An 18,349-nucleotide genomic window follows, 5' to 3' on the forward strand; every position below is an offset into this window, starting at 1 on the left:
GAGCCGCATCGACAGGATCATCAACAGTGTGGAAGAAGAAGATACAGCGGTGATGATCCATGTGGGGACGAACAACGTGAGTAGCAGGAACTACAACAGAGAAGCACTGAAGGACCAGTTCCGGATGCTAGGAAGGAAGCTGAAGACCAGAACACAGAGGATAGCGTTCTTGGAGATCCTACTGGTATCTTGGAGATCCTACTGGTACCCAGGGCCAACGAGAAGAGGCAGATAGAGCTGCAAGGAGTCAGCACGTGGATGCGCCGCTGGTGTGAGGAAGAAGGATTCCACTTTGTGCGCAACTGGACAATGTTCTGGGGGAAGAGAAAGCTGTACAGGAAGGACGGACTCCACCTTAGCAGAGAGGGAACAAGGTTACTTGCAAGCAACTTCAAGAGAGAAGTTGAGAAGGAAGAAGGGGAAAGCTGACAGTCGACCAAGAGAAAGAATCGATGGTTCGGGAACCGGTATACCCAGAGGATACCGTACAGGAAGATAGAGAGGGAGACTCATCGGAGGATACCATGCAGGAAGATATAGAGGAAGACTCACCAGATCATAGGCAAGACAGACCGATAGGGACACAAGAGGGAAGAAAGTGCAAGAAGGGATCAGGCCACAAACTCGTGTTTGTACACAAACACAAGAAGCCTAAGGAATAAGATGGGTGAATTAGAAGCAATGGCACAAAAAGATAACGTTACATCATCAGAATCACGGAAACATCTGAGACACTGTGATACCGGGATACAAGCTATACCGCAGAGACAGAGTGGCTCAAAAAGGTGGGGCATTGCCATATACGTCAAAGAAGGAATTGAATCCACTGGAGAGAGCACGCCACAACTGACAGATAAGTTAGAGTCTCTACGGGTCAAATTTCCGGAAACGAATGGACTGGAAATGAAGATTGGCATCTACTACCGACCCCCAGGGCAGTCCGAGGAAATTGATGGAGAAATGACGGACGAGATTAAATGCAACTGCAAGGGAGGCAACACAGTTATCATGGGTGACTTCAACTATCAGGGGATAGACTGGAACCTAGGCACCTCCGGCTGCGCTAGGGAGACCAAGTTCCTGGATGCTGTAGGCGATTGCTTCCTGGAACAACTTGTCAAGGAAAATACTAGAGGAAATGCAATACTGGACTTAATTCTAAATGGACTACGAGGACCGGCACAAGATGTAGAAGTAGAAGGAACGCTGGGAAACAGCGATCACATGATCCGCTTCAACCTGGATATAGGGGCATAACATTGGACCAGAACAACGGCCACGGCATTGAATTTACATAAAGGGAATTACGAAGGGATGAGACTCATGGTGGGGAAGAAGATTAAGAAGAGGATAAGCGCTGTAAAAACGCTAGAGCAGGCTTGGTCCCTTTTCAAGGACACAGTCACCGAGGCGCAAGATCTTCATATACCACATATCAACAAAGGATTCATGAGGAAAAAGAACAAAGAACTGGCGTGGCTCACTGTAGAGGTGAAAGAAGCGATCAGAGATAAGAAAACCTCATTTATGGAATGGAAAAGGTCAAAAACGGATGAAAACTGGAATAAGCACAAACAACATCAACGCAGGTGCCATAAGGCGGTAAAAGGAGCCAAAAGAGACTACAAGGAAAAAATAGCCAAGGAGGCTGTAAGCATAGCTATTGCTAGCATTCAGCATTTTCAGTTGGCATAACTAATGAGAGCCATGGTGAAACAACTACTCAAGAAAAAGGTGGACAAACTTGAAACGGTAGACCAGGCATGGTCCCTACTGAAAAATACTATCACAGAAGCACAAAATCTCCACATTCCGAGGATTTCCAAAGAAGGGAGAACAAAAGGTAAGGGAGAACCGGCATGGCTTACCAGACAGGTGAGGGAAGCAATAAAAGAAAAGAAGGACTCTTTCAAAAAATGGAAACACATGAAAACAACCGAAGCATGGAAAAAACATAAATATGATCAGAAGAAATGTCACAAGGCGGTGAGGGATGCCAAAAAGGACTATGAGGAAAAAATAGTGCAAGAGGCCAAAAACTTCAAGCCCTTCTTTAGATACGTGAAAGAGAAAAAACCTGCAAAACCAGGGAAGAAAAGGGTACATCAAGGAAGATAAACAAATTGCAGACAAACTAAATTCCTTCTTTGCGTCCGTCTTTACGGAGGAGGATACTGCAAAAATACCAGAAGCAGTGAAAGTGTTTAGTGGAGTAATAGAAGACAGCCTCACCACAGTTGAAGTGGAGTTGGACCAGATATACTACCAGATCGACAAACTTAAAAGTGACAAATCCCCTGGACCGGATGGAATTCACCCGAGAGTCTTAAAGGAATTGAAGGTTGAAATCGGAGAGTTATTGCAAAAACTTGCCAATCTGACAATCAGAACTGGACAGATACCAGACGACTGGAAGATAGCGAACATCATGCCAATTTTCAAAAAAGGATCAAGAGGAGAACCGGGCAACTACAGACCTGTGAGCCTTACGTCTGTCCCTGGAAAGATGGTTGAAGCACTGATCAAGGATAGCATAGTCCGGCACTTAGATACACACGACTTGCTGAAACCCAGTCAACATGGGTTCAAGAAAGGGAAATCATGTTTAACGAATTTACTTCAATTTTTTGAGACCGTGAACAAGCAAATTGATAGTGGAATGCCGTTGGACATAATATATTTGGACTTCCAGAAAGCGTTCGACAAAGTTCCACATGAAAGACTTCTCCGGAAACTACAAAGCCATGGAATAGAGGGAGATATACAAAGGTGGATAGGCAAATGGCTGGAAAACAGAAAGAAGAGAGTGGGCATAAATGGGAAGTTCTCAGATTGGGAGAAAGTGATTAGTGGTGTGCCCCATTGGCTCGGTACTTGGGCCGATCCTATTTAATATTTATATCAATGACCTGGAAGACGGAATATCCAGTGAGATCATTAAGTTTGCAGACGACACAAAGCTATGCCGGACAATCAGATCGCAGGAGGATAGCGAGTAACTCCAGAGCGACTTGTATCAGTTAGAGAAATGGGCAGAGCAATGGCAGATGAAGTTCAATGTGGAGAAATGCAAAGTAATGCATTTAGGTAGTAAGAATAAGGAACACGAGTATAGAATGTCAGGCGCAACTCTGGGTAAGAGCGAACAAGAAAAGGACCTGGGTGTACTGATAGATAGGACCCTGAAGCCATCGGCACAATGCGCAGCAGCGGCAAAGAAAGCAAACAGAATGTTAGGCATGATAAAGAAAGGAATCACGAGTAGATCGAAGAAAGTCATAATGCCGCTTTATAGAGCAATGGTCAGACCACACTTGGAATACTGTGTCCAACATTGGTCTCCCAACCTAAAGAAGGATATAAAACTGCTGGAGAGGGTGCAGAGACAAGCAACGAAGCTAATAAGAGGTATGGAGAGCTTGGAATATGAGGAACGACTCAAGAAACTGGGACTGTTCTCCCTTGAGAAGAGGAGGCTGCGAGGGGACATGATTGAGACGTTCAAAATACTGAAAGGCATCGATAAAATAGAGCAGGAAAATAAATTATTTACATTGTCCAACATGACACGGACAAGAGGACATGGTTTGAAGCTAAGGGGGGACAAGTCCAGGACAAATGTCAGGAAGTTCTGCTTCACGCAGCGAGTGGTAGACGCCTGGAATGCTCTCCCAAAGGAGGTTATTAAGGAATCCACTGTGCTAGGATTCAAAGGCAAATTAGATGCACATCTCCTTACGAGAGGCATAGAGGGATATGGGTGACTAAAACTATATCAGGTGTATACCTGACTGGGCCTCCGCGTGTGCGGATCGCCGGACCATGGGTCTGATCCGGAGATGGCAGTTCTTATGTTCTTATATCAATCTGACTCTGGCATGTGAATGCAGATAGACCCTGAGGGCAGGGAGACTGTTTTAAGTAGCCCTGATTAAATCATGATTAGCTAAAAGGTGTTAATGTCTGATTAAGAGGGTGCTTAGGACAATGGGTCCAGGTGCACAGATAACTAAAGTTAATCAGAAACTATTGTCAGAGACAGACTGGAAATTACATATGACTACAGCCTATTTTTCTCCTGTCTACGAAGGAGGGGGGAGATTTAACTTCTATTGAAGCTCAATAGATTCTGGTTTTTAGAATAAGTTTCCAAACTATAAAAGCCCCCTTGCAGCATCACCCCCCTCTCTTGGCTCTTGGCACTGTGGTCCTCTCTTGTTTCTCTTGAGCTATCTCTTTCTCTGTCTATCTCTCTGTCTATCCTTCTCTTTATCTATGGAACCCGAAACTTAGACCATCACCCCATCCCGCTTTCTCTCTCTCTCTCTCTCTTGCTCTCCTTAGAACTTCAGACTCTCTGTGTCTTTGCCTCTGAACTCTGTAAGGCAGGGAAACTGCTTACTTAATTGTAATGCTTAATTGTAATGCTTATAAATATTGCTTTTCTGTAAGCTTATTTCTATAATATATTCTTTATGCAATCACCTCTGGCTGTGTTTCTTATTGAATTCTACTCCTGGTGAATCTTCAGTGAGGGAACTGAACCTGGGACCTGGCGTTTGTAAGGGCGCCTCTAATATAATCCCACCAACCATACATTGTGGGGGCCATCCACTAACAAACCTTACAGAGGCGAAAAACTTCAAGCCATTCTTTCGATACATTAAGGGGAAACAACCTGCGAAGGAAGCGGTGGGGCCATTGGATGACCATGGAATAAAGGGAATACTAAAGGAAGATAAAGAAATCGCTGAAAAATTGAACACATTTTTTGCATCTGTATTTATCGAAGAGGATATACGCAACATACCGGAACCCATCAGGCTCTATTCTGGAAACAAAGACGGGAAACTGACAGGGCTGATAGTCAATCTGGAAGAGGTATGCAGACAGATTGATAGGCTAAAGAGCGACAAATCCCCGGGACTGGATGGCATCCATCTGAGGGTCATCAAGGAACTGAAAGGGACTATAGCTGAATTGCTTCAACTAATAGCCAACCTGTCAATCAAATCGGGGAAGATTCTGGAAGACTGGAAGGTGGCAAATGTTACACCAATTTTCAAAAAGGGTTCAAGGGGAGATCCGGGAAACTACAGACTGGTGAGTCTGACCTCAGTATCGGGAAAGATGGAGGTGCTGATAAAGGACTGCATCATTGATCACCTTGATGGACACGGTCTGATGAGGACCAGCCAGCATGGCTTCAGCAAAGGCAGATCTTGTCTGACAAGCTTGCTGCACTTCTTCGAGGGGGTAAACAGGGGGATAGACAAGGGCGATCCAGTCGACATTGTTTATCTGGATTTTCAGAAGGCGTTCGACAAGATTCCACATGAACGACTACTTCGGAAGATTGTGAGTCATGGAATCAAGGGTGAAATACTCATGTGGATCAAAAACTGGCTGGAGCATAGGAAACAGAGAGTGGGGATAAATGGACAATACTCAGACTGGAAGAGCATCACCAGTGGGGTGCCGCAGGGCTCGGTGCTTAGACCTGTGCTTTTCAACATCTTTATAAATGATCTGGAAATTGGTACGACGAGCGAGGTGATTAAATTTGTGGACGATATTAAGCTATTCAGAGTAGTGAAGACGCAGGAGGATTGTGATGATCTGCAACGTGACATAAACATGCTTGAGAAATGGGCTGCGACAAGGCAAATGAGGTTCAACGTGGATAAGTGTAAGGTGATGCATGTCGGTAACAAAAATCTCATGCACGAATACAGGATGTCCGAGGCGGTACTTGGAGAGACCTCCCAGGAAAGAGACTTGGGAGTTCTGATCGACAAGTCAATGAAGCCGTCTGTGCAATGTGTGGCGGTGGCGAAAAGGGCGAACAGAATGCTAGGAATGATTAAAAAGGGTATCATGAACAGATCGGAGAGGGTTATCATGCTGCTGTACCGGGCCATGGTGCACCCTCACCTGGAATACTGCGTCCAGCACTGGTCGCCGTACATGAAGAAAGACACAGTACTACTCGAAAGGGTCCAGAGAAGAGCGACTAAAATGGTTAAGGGGCTGTAGGAGTTGCCGTCCAGTGAGAAGAAACTGGGCCTCTTCTCCCTTGAAAAGAGGAGACTGAGAGGGGAGTTGATCGAAACGTTCAAAATACTGAAGGGAATAGACTTAGTAGATAAAGACAGACTGTTCACCCTTTCCAAGGTAGGGAGAATGAGAGGGCACTCTCTAAAGTTGAAAGGGGATAGATTCCGTACAAACATAAGGAAATTCTTCTTCACCCAGAGAGTGGTGGAAAACTGGAACGCTCTTCCAGAATCTGTTATAGGGGAAAACACACTTCAGGGTTTCAAAACAAAGTTGGATAAGTTCTTGCCAAACTGGAATATACGCAGGTGAGGCTGGACTCATTTAGAGTACTGGTCTTTGACCTGAGGGCCACCGCGTGAGCGGATTACTGGGCAGGATGGACCACTGATCTGACCCAGCAGCGGCAATTCTTATGTTCTTATGTTCTAATGTGTAGTTTGAAAAACTCTTATCTGACCAGCTAAAAAAGTAAATTGCAACTAATTTATTTAATTAAAATTTTTAAATATCACTTACTTATTAATAAAAACAATCAATCAAAGTGCTTTACAAATCCAAACAAATAAAACATTCCCCCAACCAGGACTGATATGCTTATTATTGAAACCCCTTCTTATCTTATGAAAGCTCTCTCTGCATCTATTAATTTGTATGGTTTTCTTAGGAAATCAAACAGAATTTCCTGGATTTTTCCCCTTTTATTTCTAAAACAAAATGAAAACCAAAAACTGGGTCAATATTTAGAAGCAGGCATGCAGTTGATGGTTACACTGATCACATAACGGTCTGTTTTTGTAATCTGCAGCAAGTAAACATATCTTTGGTAATTTAAATAGCTAAAATGCCAGTTCTAGGTTTTCGCAAAGAGCTTGGTAAGAGGTGGGCCCACGAATGTCATTCAAAGTTATCTATTCAGTGGACATATTTATTTGCCATTCCATTCAGCAGCTAACATGTTAATGGAGTTAATGCTTTCTGCTAACAATGTAATGGAGGGAGGACCAAAGTGTCTGTCACTGATGGAGTGTGTCCCCCCTGTGTTTTTGAGAGAAGTGTAAAAGGCCTTATTAACCTGGGTCCAAGAAGCAGATATTTTGCCAATATTTGCTGAGTGAGCTGTTAGAGCCTAAGAGGTGCAAGGGCTGACTAAGCCTTGAACAAATGGAAAGGTGGCTTACCAGGCCAACTTGACCAAACTGCAAAAAGAGGAACAGAAAAGAGAAATATGAGGAGCCGTTGAAAAGTTCTCAGCCCAACAAAGAAGAGAATGATGTGGAGCCAGGACACTTACAAGTTATTCCACACTTTTCTTGACACTTTGTTTCAATGATATAAAATGAAAAGAAAAGTGTCAAGAAAAGTGTCAAGAAAAGTGTGGAATAACTTGTAAGTGTCATGGCTCCACATCATTCTCTTCTTGGTTGGGCTGAGAACTTTTCTGCGGCCCCTTGTAGATCATATAATTTTGAAGGAGATTTTTGGATGTAAAGCTGGGGCCAGTAACTTTTTTATATAAACTAAGGGGGAGGGGGAGGTGTATCTAAACCATGTTACCTGAAGGTTTAAGCTGCTAGAGAGTATTTTACAGGAGTTTGAAGGACCTGGAAAGTTCATCATGCTAAAGTGCCTTAGACAGTCCAGTCTAACCTGAGAGGGACCAAACTCCAGTGCATCCCCAATAGATAGGAAGGAACACTTGATAATTTTTATATTTTAGACTTTGGTATACTTGGTAATGTTTTTGTACCTCTCACCAAGACACAGATGATTACTATTTTGCAGATTTTTGAGAAATAATCCAGTGGCAAAGACATCAGTTTTTAGGTTCCTTGCCAAGAATATTTAACCCTTGTATAAATACTAAGGGCTAGATTCACTAAGGACACGGATCAGATCCAATCTAAGTTTACAAAGATAAAAATATCCAAACGATAACAAAGCCTTGATTGCTTTGTTTCTCCAGTTACTGCATAAAAAATAAAACTAAGATTACTTACCGTTAGTTTTCAAGGACCAATCACATCAACGAATGATGCTTGTCTAGGCAGTTGCATCCTAATGCACACAGATGCTCATAACATTGACAGACTCTTGCTTATGCAATGTACATGTCATCTATTATAATGTATACTTATGAAGGGAATTTTTAAGAATAAAGTAAAATTCTGGAATCTCTCATGGCACACCCAAAATCTCTTTGGGGCAGACTATTGTGCCATGGCACACAGTTTGAGAGACACCGATGTACATTTTCAAATCTATGCACATTATGTCAGATAGAAAATGTATCTACAGAAAAGGCAGGTGCAAATATCATTGTGAATACTTTTCCCCAAGGTAATTTTCAAAGGCAACCTATTGTAATTTCCTTTCAAAATGTGGTGCAAGCCTGTAGGTAAAATTGTATTACATTATTTTTTATCATTTATTTCTCATTTAGTAATCACTGCTTAAATGTCAAAAATCTGTATGAAGTATTTTTCACGCAAGATAAGATGCATAAATATAGTTCTCTCACATTAAGTAATATCGGACTATGATGCACAAAAATGGATTTCTGCTTCAGTAGTCAGTTCTACATAAATTTTTACTCTTTTAACCTGAATCCATCTTTTGTGATCACATAAATTTAGTTAAGGATTTCTTTCTAATGACATTATTAAAAACGGTATTAACCAAAGATGCCTTTACTCAGTTTTATTGAGTAAATTACAGAATTCAGTTTATCATAGAACAATGAAAAGCATTCCAGTATTTTTCTCCTTCCTTAAAATGGCATTTGGATAGAGTCCATAGGTGAAGGCAACACTCATCCCAACAGTTACATAGTGAAGGAATGGTACACAAAACTCACCTGGCTTTGGTGTCTGGAGATAATAGCTTGACAAGATTCAGATTCTTTGATCAATGGCTCTAAAGAAATCAGGTTTTGTAGGTATTGATCTGTTAATGAGGATAAGTGAGCCAACTCTAGAAGCTGAGGAAGGTCTGAACCTCTGGATGCCTCATCATATTTCACCCAACGGAGTAGGGCCTCGATACGGCTCTGTTCCTCATGAATCTGAAGTAGCTCATTGGACATGTATTCTGCCAGACGCTCTTTAGAGAGAAGGAGAAACTCCTCCTGATGAGAGACAGTCTCAAAATTCTCCAGTAAGAAGGCCCAGACCTTTGCTGTCACTTCCAAACAACCATGCATTTCACCAAACTCCCAGATCCCCAAACAGTTGCTAGCATCCATCTGTTGCTGCAAATAGCGGCTGCAGACTTTGCGGATTGTTGGAAAATGGAGCTGGTTGGCAGTCCGAATAAGGCCTTCCACATTTCCCTGATTAATAGTGAGCTTTCCTGTATAGGCAAAATCAATCAGTGTTTCCATAACAGCAGGATCTACATCCTTGATCTCCACACGGGCTAAAGTGCTTTCCATGAAGTCTCCAGCAAACATGGCATGAAAATAATAACTACAGAGAGCTAAAACACTACGGTGACAACGGAACTCCCTCTCACCCACAAGGAGGGTGACATCAGAAAAATGTGGACTAGAGCGCAAGGTTTGCAATCCATCCAGGATGGCTTCAGCATGAGAAGGGAGACAGAAATCCAGGTCATCAATGTTTCTCACCATTGTGCCTTTTTTGTATTGGAATTAGAGTGCGGGGATTTCCAGGTTTTCCGTTTGGGAAGGTACAACTCTTGCTCAAAAAAATAAAACAAATAATGGAATGAATCAACACAGCATTGTAGAAAAAAGGCATGACTAGTTTAACTCAGTTTAATTTAACCCAGACTAAAAGGATTTTAAAACAACCTTCAATTCTGAGAACTGCCCATAGTCTTAAATGTTTTGACAAAACTATATAAAATTACCACTGCAGTTTTTTCTGCTTTTTGAAGCATAGCAAATATCGGTTTAACCTGAACCAACTTTAATTCTGTTTATTATTCTTTATGTTGCAAGATACTAATGCTATAAGGGAATTATATGGCAGATGCACCGGGTAGGACTGGGTGCTGTCATTTTTCAAAATGGTGGTGCCAGAGACAGAAGCAAGTGGGCATCCCATTTGTCTCTTAATGCAATAAAGGTCACTGTGGACCAGGTTTTCTTAAATACAGAGAAGGCTGATTTTAAACATTGTAAATTATAAATTATCCTTGCCAACTGCTGAGCAAATTGTAAATATGACAAACATTGTTTGAAATAAGAAGGAAGAGTTAGAATATATTGCTCTACATGAAAAGATAGATATAATAGGCATCTCTGAGACCTGGTGGAAGGATGATAGCCAATGGGACACTGTTATAGCTGGGCACAAACTATATTGCAGTGATAGGGTGGATCGAATTGGTGAAGACGTAGCATTATATGTTAAGGAAGGTTTCAAAAATAATAAACTGAAAATTCTACAGGAACCAAAACACACTTAGGAATCCTTATCAGTAGAAATTCCATGTGTAAAGGGGAAAAGGATAGTGATAGGAGTGTATTACCATCTGCCTGACCAGGATTAACGGACAGATGTTGAAATTGTTATCAAAAATTAGGGAGGCTAATAAACTGGGTAACATAATAATAATGGGTGATTTCAACTATCCCGACAATAATAGATATATAAGGGAGATAAAAATCCTTGATGAAATCAAGGACTGCTTTATGAAGCAGCTAGTTCAGGAATCAACAAGAGGTATAGCAATTCTTGCCCTAGTACTTAGTAGAGTGCATGAATTGGTGAAAGGGGTAAAGGTGCTGGGACCACTTGATAACAGTGATCATAACATGATCAGATTTGATATAATCCCTGGAATAAGTTCACACAGGAAATCTAATACAATAACATTTAACTTTAAAAAAGGAAACCATGATAATATGAAGAGAATGTCAAAAAAGGAACTAAAAGGAGCAGCTGCAAAGGTCAAAAATTCACATCATGCATGGATGTTATTCAAGAATACCATATGCCTGGTAAAAGAGGGAATTGTGCCTAGCACCTGCTCAGAAAAGCAAATCAGTGGGCACAGCTCCTTTCCCCTGCCCCTCCTGCCACAACTACTCCTGCCACCAGTGCTCTCCCCTGCCTGCTCATCTGATGGGGTTCCAGAGCCCCGATCAGATGAGCAGGCAGAGGAGAACAGGGAGCTCACTGCCCAAAGCCTCAGAAGGGTTCTTTTTTGTTTTCAGCTCTGTCTGAAATTACCAAAAAAAAAAACCTAACCCCAACACCCTTGGCTGTAAAGCCTCAGCAGGATTGTTTTCATCTCAGCTTGAAATAAAACAAATCCTAGGCTGTGCTTTTATGAGTCTTACCAGCATGGAAATCTTTTGAGCATGGTGCCTCTGTGTTTTGCAACCTTGGCTCATCGCATTGGAACTCCTTCCCTCAATTCAAGAAACAAATCAGAACCTGGCTACTTCATTCAGTTTTCAAATAACTTTCTGATTTCTTAGTACTTCCAGTCTAGCAGTAGTCCCTTCCAACTTCCTACCCCATTCATTCCTCTACCCTGGCACGTTTCCCCCTCTCTACTTCTCCTGCCTTTCCTTCCTTCCTTCCTCTTTTCCACTTTCTTTATTTTGCCTTCCCGCTCCTTTCTCCCCACTCTCCCATGACTTGACAACTTTCTCTGACTTATCTATATTAAGCCTCTGTAATAAATAATAAAAATCAGTTCATACCTCTCTTTTGGAAATTCTCTCTGTCTTGTGTGTCCTTTAGTTTCTTACATCAGGTAAAAAATACAGCTGTCCTACCTGAAAGAGAGAATAAAGAAAAATGGAAGCCCACACTGGATTCTAAATTCATATAATACTCGGTATCTCACTAAGTCCTTGGCTAGAGACTAAACCAGCAGTCTAGTCGGTGTCTATTTTTAGATTATTCCCTACACATGGGAACTTGGTGGAAGGAGGAGGAGAAGGGGAGCTATTTGAATGGTATGCTTATCGTTTCCAGGCCACCTGCTCTTAAAGCTGCACATCCAAAGATGTGCTGCTGGGAAGAAGCCTTCTGAAGTAACACTGCTTCTTTAGAAGAGGGGATATTATTTCCTTCACTATTGGGGGAGCTATGAATGGTTCAGACTTGATGCCATCATTATACTGAACATTCTTCAAGGCCAGATGAAAGTCAAGAATGCAATTTAACTTTCTCAGGATCCCCACAGAACCTTGAAAAGGCACCCAATAGGGTGAATTCTTTGTGTTTTGTGGGCATAGGAGCCAATTTTTCAGAATGATTGGGGGTGCTAAACCCATTATAAATGACACCTCCTTGGACAGACTAAATCATTTGCTCACTATTGAGAGTGCTCAAGTATCTACAGCCATAGAAGCCAACTTCTCAAAATGATTGAGGGTATTAAACTCAATGGAAATTAACCCATTACTGAACACAGTCATAGAGTTTGCTCAATATTGGGGGTGCACAAGCACCCACAGAGCTGGTTCATATGTTTGTGGGTACCTACCTATATGCCTGAATCCAGAGGATCTTATTCAAGCAGTACTGCCACTATGTCATTTTTTTGCCCTCCACTCGAACTGAAAAGGCAAAGGTGGAGTATGATGTGTGGGGCAGCAATGGTCTCTGCAAATGCTCTTGTGCAGAATCAGCAGATGCAAGCTCAAAAAAGCAAAGTGTCATGTGAGCCCACGCAGACCAGAATACTAGGAGACAGCAAATGGTGCACTTGTACAGAGGCCCTCCAGCATGTGATGGGTAGGTCACAAATCACAAAATATTTTATCCAATTATCCATCTAAATTAGAATTACAGAAAAACAAGTTAACTGTGTTAAAATCATCACTAAATAGCCAGCAGACATTGTTGACAATGTTCAGTAATATAGTAAATGACAGCAGCTAAAGACTCGAATAGTCTATCCAGTCTGCCCAACTGTACATGCTCCATAAATTCATGATTTAATTTAAATTGTCCTTTTTCTTAGATATTTCTGGGCCAGAAACCCAGAGCTCTACCCAAAACTGTGCTTAGATTCCATCTACTGAAGTCTCCTTCAAATCTCACTCCAGCCCATCTAAACCATCCCAGTATGAAAGCTGATACGACTAAAGCTAATTTTGTTATATCATGGAATATTGCTCATCTAAACACCCATATTCTGATGGTGAATTTGTTAAGAAGAATATAGCTGAAGTTGTTGCACTGTTAGATCCAAGCAACACAAAACATCAGCGACGAGTATCACCCACACCAGCAATGGCTTGCCCCATGTTTTTTTCAATGCTATGGACTTTTCCTCCCATAAATGTCCAAACCCTTCTTAAAACCAGCTACACTATCCGCTCTTACCACAACCTCTGGCAATGCATTCCGAGCTTAACTATTCCCTGAATGAGAAAATATTTCCTCCTATTGGTTTTAAAATGTATTTCCCTGTAACTTCATCGAATGTCCCCTAGTCTTTGCAATTTTTGACAGAGTGAAAAATCGATCCACTTGTACCCGTTCTACTCCACTCAGGATTTTGTAGACTTCAATCATATCTCCCCTCAGCCATCTCTTTTCAAAGCTGAAGAGCCCTAACCTTTTTAGTCTTTCCTCATATGAGAGGAGTTCCATCCCCTTTATCATCTTGGTTGCTCTTCTTTGAACCTTTTCTAGCATCGCTATATCCTGCAGGGCTCCTCCGGCTCCCACTCACTCCAATGGCCCAGAATTGGCTGTGACAACTGCAGATCTGGTGTGACTGCCGGATCCATCGTCAGACTCACGATGGAGTCTTTAACAGCCCTCCTGGGGTCTGGGCCTTTTCTAGCTCCCTCCCCCCTCCCCAGCAGGTATTTTTTATTTTCACTACACTCACATTATCCCTCTCCTCAAGTCACTTCATTGTCTCCCTATCCAGTGGCATAGTGAGGGACGGTGGTGCTCCCTTGCTTCTTCCATGCAACCCTGCTCCTTCTCCACTCTCCCCCCTCCACACACACAATCACACTTGTGCCTCCTCCCATACATCTTTAAATCTGATTTCAGAGAGGAGGCAGGCTGGTGCGAGCAGCAGGCCGGAGAAATTGCTTGCGTTGGCAAAGATTTAAAGAGGCGTGGGGGAGAAAGGGAAAGAGTGTGGCATGGGAGGTGGAGAGGTGTCGGCACCCCCTCTAAGACAGCGCCCAGGGCAGTATGTCCCCCCCTTACCATGCCACTGTCCATGTCTGTTTTATCATTCCCTCTGTAAGAAATTCCTTAACCCCTATTTGTCTTGTTTGTTTAATTAGATTGTCAGCTCTATTGAGCAGGAACTGTCTCTTACATGTCTAATTTACATAACTGCGTATATCTAGCAGCACTATAGAAATGATAAGTGGTAGTAATATAGAAGGCCCTCCCAGTTTTTCTCACCTTTTATTCTAATAGGCTAAGAATTGCTGTTTCCAAGATAATTATTTCCACTTGGCTAACAGACTGTATCTCCGTCATGTATAAGCAGGCTGTGCTGACGCTGCAAAACCGCGTAACAACCCCTTTTACAAATCCATAGAGCATTTGTTTTAGCACCGGCTGTGGTGGTAACAGCTCCAACCCTCAGAATTCTATGAGTGTCTAAGCTGTTACTGCCGTGGCTAAAAACCACATTACAGTTTTGTAAAAGAGGGGTAGCTTGTGATTACATATTCCATACTTGACAAAGGTGTTTTCTGTGTTCTGTGTTTACAAAAAATATGGTTCTCTGTTAGCACTGACTGTGCATGCTCAATCTGTACTAGTCTGGCTTGTTTAGTTTTACAATGGGTGTATTGATGTTCTACTGCTCACTGCAGTATGTAAGATGCTGCCTTTTCCCAGTTACACTCTTGTTGTGCGATGTGTGGATTGTTACTAAAAATCATATTTTTCATACAGATGGGGTGTATATGTGTGTGTGTGTCAAAAAATGATGGGTCCTGGGTGTCACATATGCTAGGTATAAAATAATAAACACTTTCAATAATAATTGATGCTATGATGTCCTATAATATGATATGAGGACAGCATAGGCTATTCATTAGCTGAAAAATGAAGGAAAAAGTCTCAGAAAAGGGCCCTCCCACCTCCACCGAAGTGGTTTGTTAAAAGTGGTTGAGCAGTCACCTCATTGGCAAAAAAACCTTCACTGTAGTGAGAGCCTTATGCTGTGCTTTACTTAATGCATGAGACGGTTTTTTTCGGCGTCCCATTTGAAAGAGGTCTGATCGGTTGGGATACACCCTGAGGCAGCAGATTTGTGAAACGTTGGCCACCGTTGGTGTACCAATCAGCTGAAGATAAGTTGAAAAGATTTTCTTCTATCTTTTGTTTTTTCATTAAATGAAGCACAGCATAAGGCTCTCACTATAGTGAAGGTTTTTTTGCCAATGAGGTGACCGCTCAACTACCTTTAACAAACCACTTCGGTGGAGGTGGGAAGGCCCTTTTCTGAGGCTTTTTCCTTCATTTTTCAGCTATTGAATAGCTTATGCTGTCCTCATATCATATTATAGGACATCATAGCATCAATTATTATTGAAAGTGTTTATTATTTTATACATTGTCTTTTCATGATATCTGAGTCATTGTGGACATATGCTAGGTATGCCACTGCTTGGAGAACATCTGCTATCAGTAAGTATCTTTGCTTTCTCCGAGAACAAGCAGAGCCCCGATCAGATGAGCAGGCAGAGGAGAACAGGGAGCTCACTGCCCAAAGCCTCAGAAGGATTCTTCTTTGTTTTCACCTCAGTGGCTCCTGGATGCTGTTCTGCCACATGTTTATCTAACAAGGGTATGTAGAAGTCACCTCCAACAAAGCTTCAGAGTAATATGATTCTTTATTGCATAAACATCAGATAATGCCAAATAATGCAGATAGATATCAGATAAAATACAGGATATAAGCAGAGAATATCTATATACACCAAATAGAATACTTCACTATGTCTGCCACATTCTGCCTGATCCTGATCAGGAATTCGAGCGATCAATAGGTCGGTACAGTACATAGTTCCCAGGGCCATGGCTGAATTCAAATTCTAAGATGTGACTCTCAGTCTTATATAGCACAGAAAAGTGCTGAATTTCTCATACACACAGACTGCTGTTTCTGCAGTAACAACAGGTGTCTCCCTTATCTCCTAATTCTCACAGATGGAATATTAACTGCTGCTCGAACCCTCCCTTATCACAGTAGCATGAGAACCCTTCCTCTGCAAGACATGAAACAGCACAGGATGCAAGTTGAAACAACTTGCTTTCATTAAAACAAAGTGAAAGTTGGAACAGATACAGATCAATAAACAACTTGCTTTCATGAAAGTAAGTTGTTAGGCTGCCTAATTGTCTGGCACAGATGTAAGGCAAGTATTGCAGCTAAAAAGCAAGCAGACATGAAGATTCACACCTGATAGCCAAAGTGACCACTTGCCATGCCCTGGCTAGCCATGGGCATAACAGATGCTGCCAGCAACTGTTGTGCTTGGTGGAGGGGAGTTCTGGCCGTCTCTAGAGGAGGTCCTCTGCTGGCTGTGTATGGGGTTTCCCACCAGCCACAGCAAGGGTTAGCAACAGTAGAAATAAACCCAGAAATGCATTTCCTTTTCTTTTGAACACATACAAAGACATCTGCTATATACACTTCCCATAAGCTGATATATTTTAGTCAATAAATTCTGTTTTTTACCTTTGTTGTCTCAAGACTTATTTTTCCATCAAGTTGGTCCCAGTTTCTTTTTTCCACTTTCCCATCTTCTGTAAATCCTTCTGTTGCTGTCCACCGATGCCCAATTCTCCCTTTCTATTCCCCCAGAAAACAAATGCAGACTAAAGACAGAATGAATGTCTTTACACTGTGAATGGAATAAATTATACATAAGAACCACATCATACATGTAAAACAATACGAGGACCTAAAGCTGTGAATGAAATGAATTATGCGTGAGAGCAACATCATACATGAAAATCAATAAAGACAGACTTAGAACTCATAGCATGCACTTTAAAATACCAATTTAAAACTAAACAGTCATAACAATAAAGAGCCCAAACAACAGGAATAAATTATGCATAAGAATCACATCATCCATAAAAATCAATAAGAGCAGACTTAAAACATAGCAGGAACATTTAGATACCAAAAAATGGACAATCATAACAGGGAAAAAAACTCATAAACCAGGCATAAAAAAAAAATCACATCAAACATGAAAATCAATAAGAGCCGACTTAAAACTCATGGCAAGCCCGTTTAAATACTGATAAGAAATGGACAGTCATAACAGAAAAACTCACATATTCGGAATAAAAATGTGTGAACATCATGTTGCGAGCTAAATGGACTAAGCCATAACCATATGAACCGATGTAAAAGAACAGCTGTGGAAGGCTTTAAAATTAATAAGCAAATAACAGCATTCATAGAGCCTGTGGTGGACCTCTAAAGGTGTGAATCGCATCGAAAGAAAACTAAAGAAGTTCATTCCAAAAACCCCCCAAAAAACCTAGAGGGAGTGAAAGCTATCAAGAATTAAAAATGAGTCCAGATAACAGCAGGGGTTGTAATGGTTGCAAGGTAAAATAGCATTGTTCACAATAGCTTCAAACGTTTACTTGTCGCTGTAAATTAACATCACACATAAATAAATCTTCTTACCAAACACTCTGTAGAAGTAATTTGAACAGCATGGCTGCAGCATCTCTTTTGCTGCTAACTTAAAACTCATCAGCTGATTTCTACTTCGTTCCAATGTCCAATCAAAAGTCAGCTTCTATGGAGCCTTTGGTAGGGAGATTAAAAAGCATTGTTCTGAGAAGATCCCTGCACGCTGCATGTGACTGACATGAAGCCTTCCCTTCGGGGAAAGACTTCCGGGTCAGCTACGCGTAGCATGCTGCAGGCAGGAAGATGAGCGGACCTCTCGGCTCAAGCAGTGCTGCCTCCAACCCTGCGGGATCCCTGCGACCCGAGGGGGCATCCCTATGGGATCCCCACGACCTGAACGGGGAACCCATAGGTCCTACGGGATTCCCGTAGTTCTCGTTCCCATGCAGCTCTCTAGTCTGAAGTGCATGTACTTATACATTTGCAGTGTGTAGTATTTTCTGGTGGCATAATTGCAATATACACTTATAAGAACATATAAGAATTGCCACTGCTGGGTCAAACCAGTGGTCCATCAAGCCCAGCAGTCCGCTCACACGGTGGCCCTCTGGTCAAATACCTGCACCCTAACTGAGACTAGCCCTACCAGTGCATGTTCTTGTTCAGCAGGAACTTGTCTAACTTTGTCTTGAATCCTTGGAGGGTGTATTCCCCT

At 41.9% G+C, this 18,349-nt stretch overlaps 1 protein-coding gene across 2 annotated transcripts in view; it reads right to left on the reverse strand.

Annotated features, from left to right (window-relative positions):
- KLHL30 (kelch like family member 30) overlaps positions 1–11,874 on the reverse strand; it is a 71,436-nt gene extending 59,562 nt beyond the window's left edge. The window contains exons 1-2 of one of the 2 annotated variants that reach the window (XM_033959204.1): positions 11,813–11,874; positions 8,915–9,755 (exon numbers count right to left, since the gene is read on the reverse strand). In XM_033959204.1, the coding sequence (XP_033815095.1) occupies positions 8,915–9,688 (774 nt within the window). In that variant the 5' untranslated portion in view covers positions 9,689–9,755; positions 11,813–11,874. Of the gene's footprint in view, positions 1–8,914; positions 9,756–11,737 lie in introns of both variants that reach the window. The other variant, XM_033959203.1, reaches the window with a different exon arrangement.
- Between the last annotated feature and the right edge of the window lie 6,475 nt (positions 11,875–18,349).

Source organism: Geotrypetes seraphini, chromosome 9, assembly GCF_902459505.1.
Source record: "Geotrypetes seraphini chromosome 9, aGeoSer1.1, whole genome shotgun sequence".
NCBI lineage: Eukaryota > Metazoa > Chordata > Amphibia > Gymnophiona > Dermophiidae > Geotrypetes > Geotrypetes seraphini.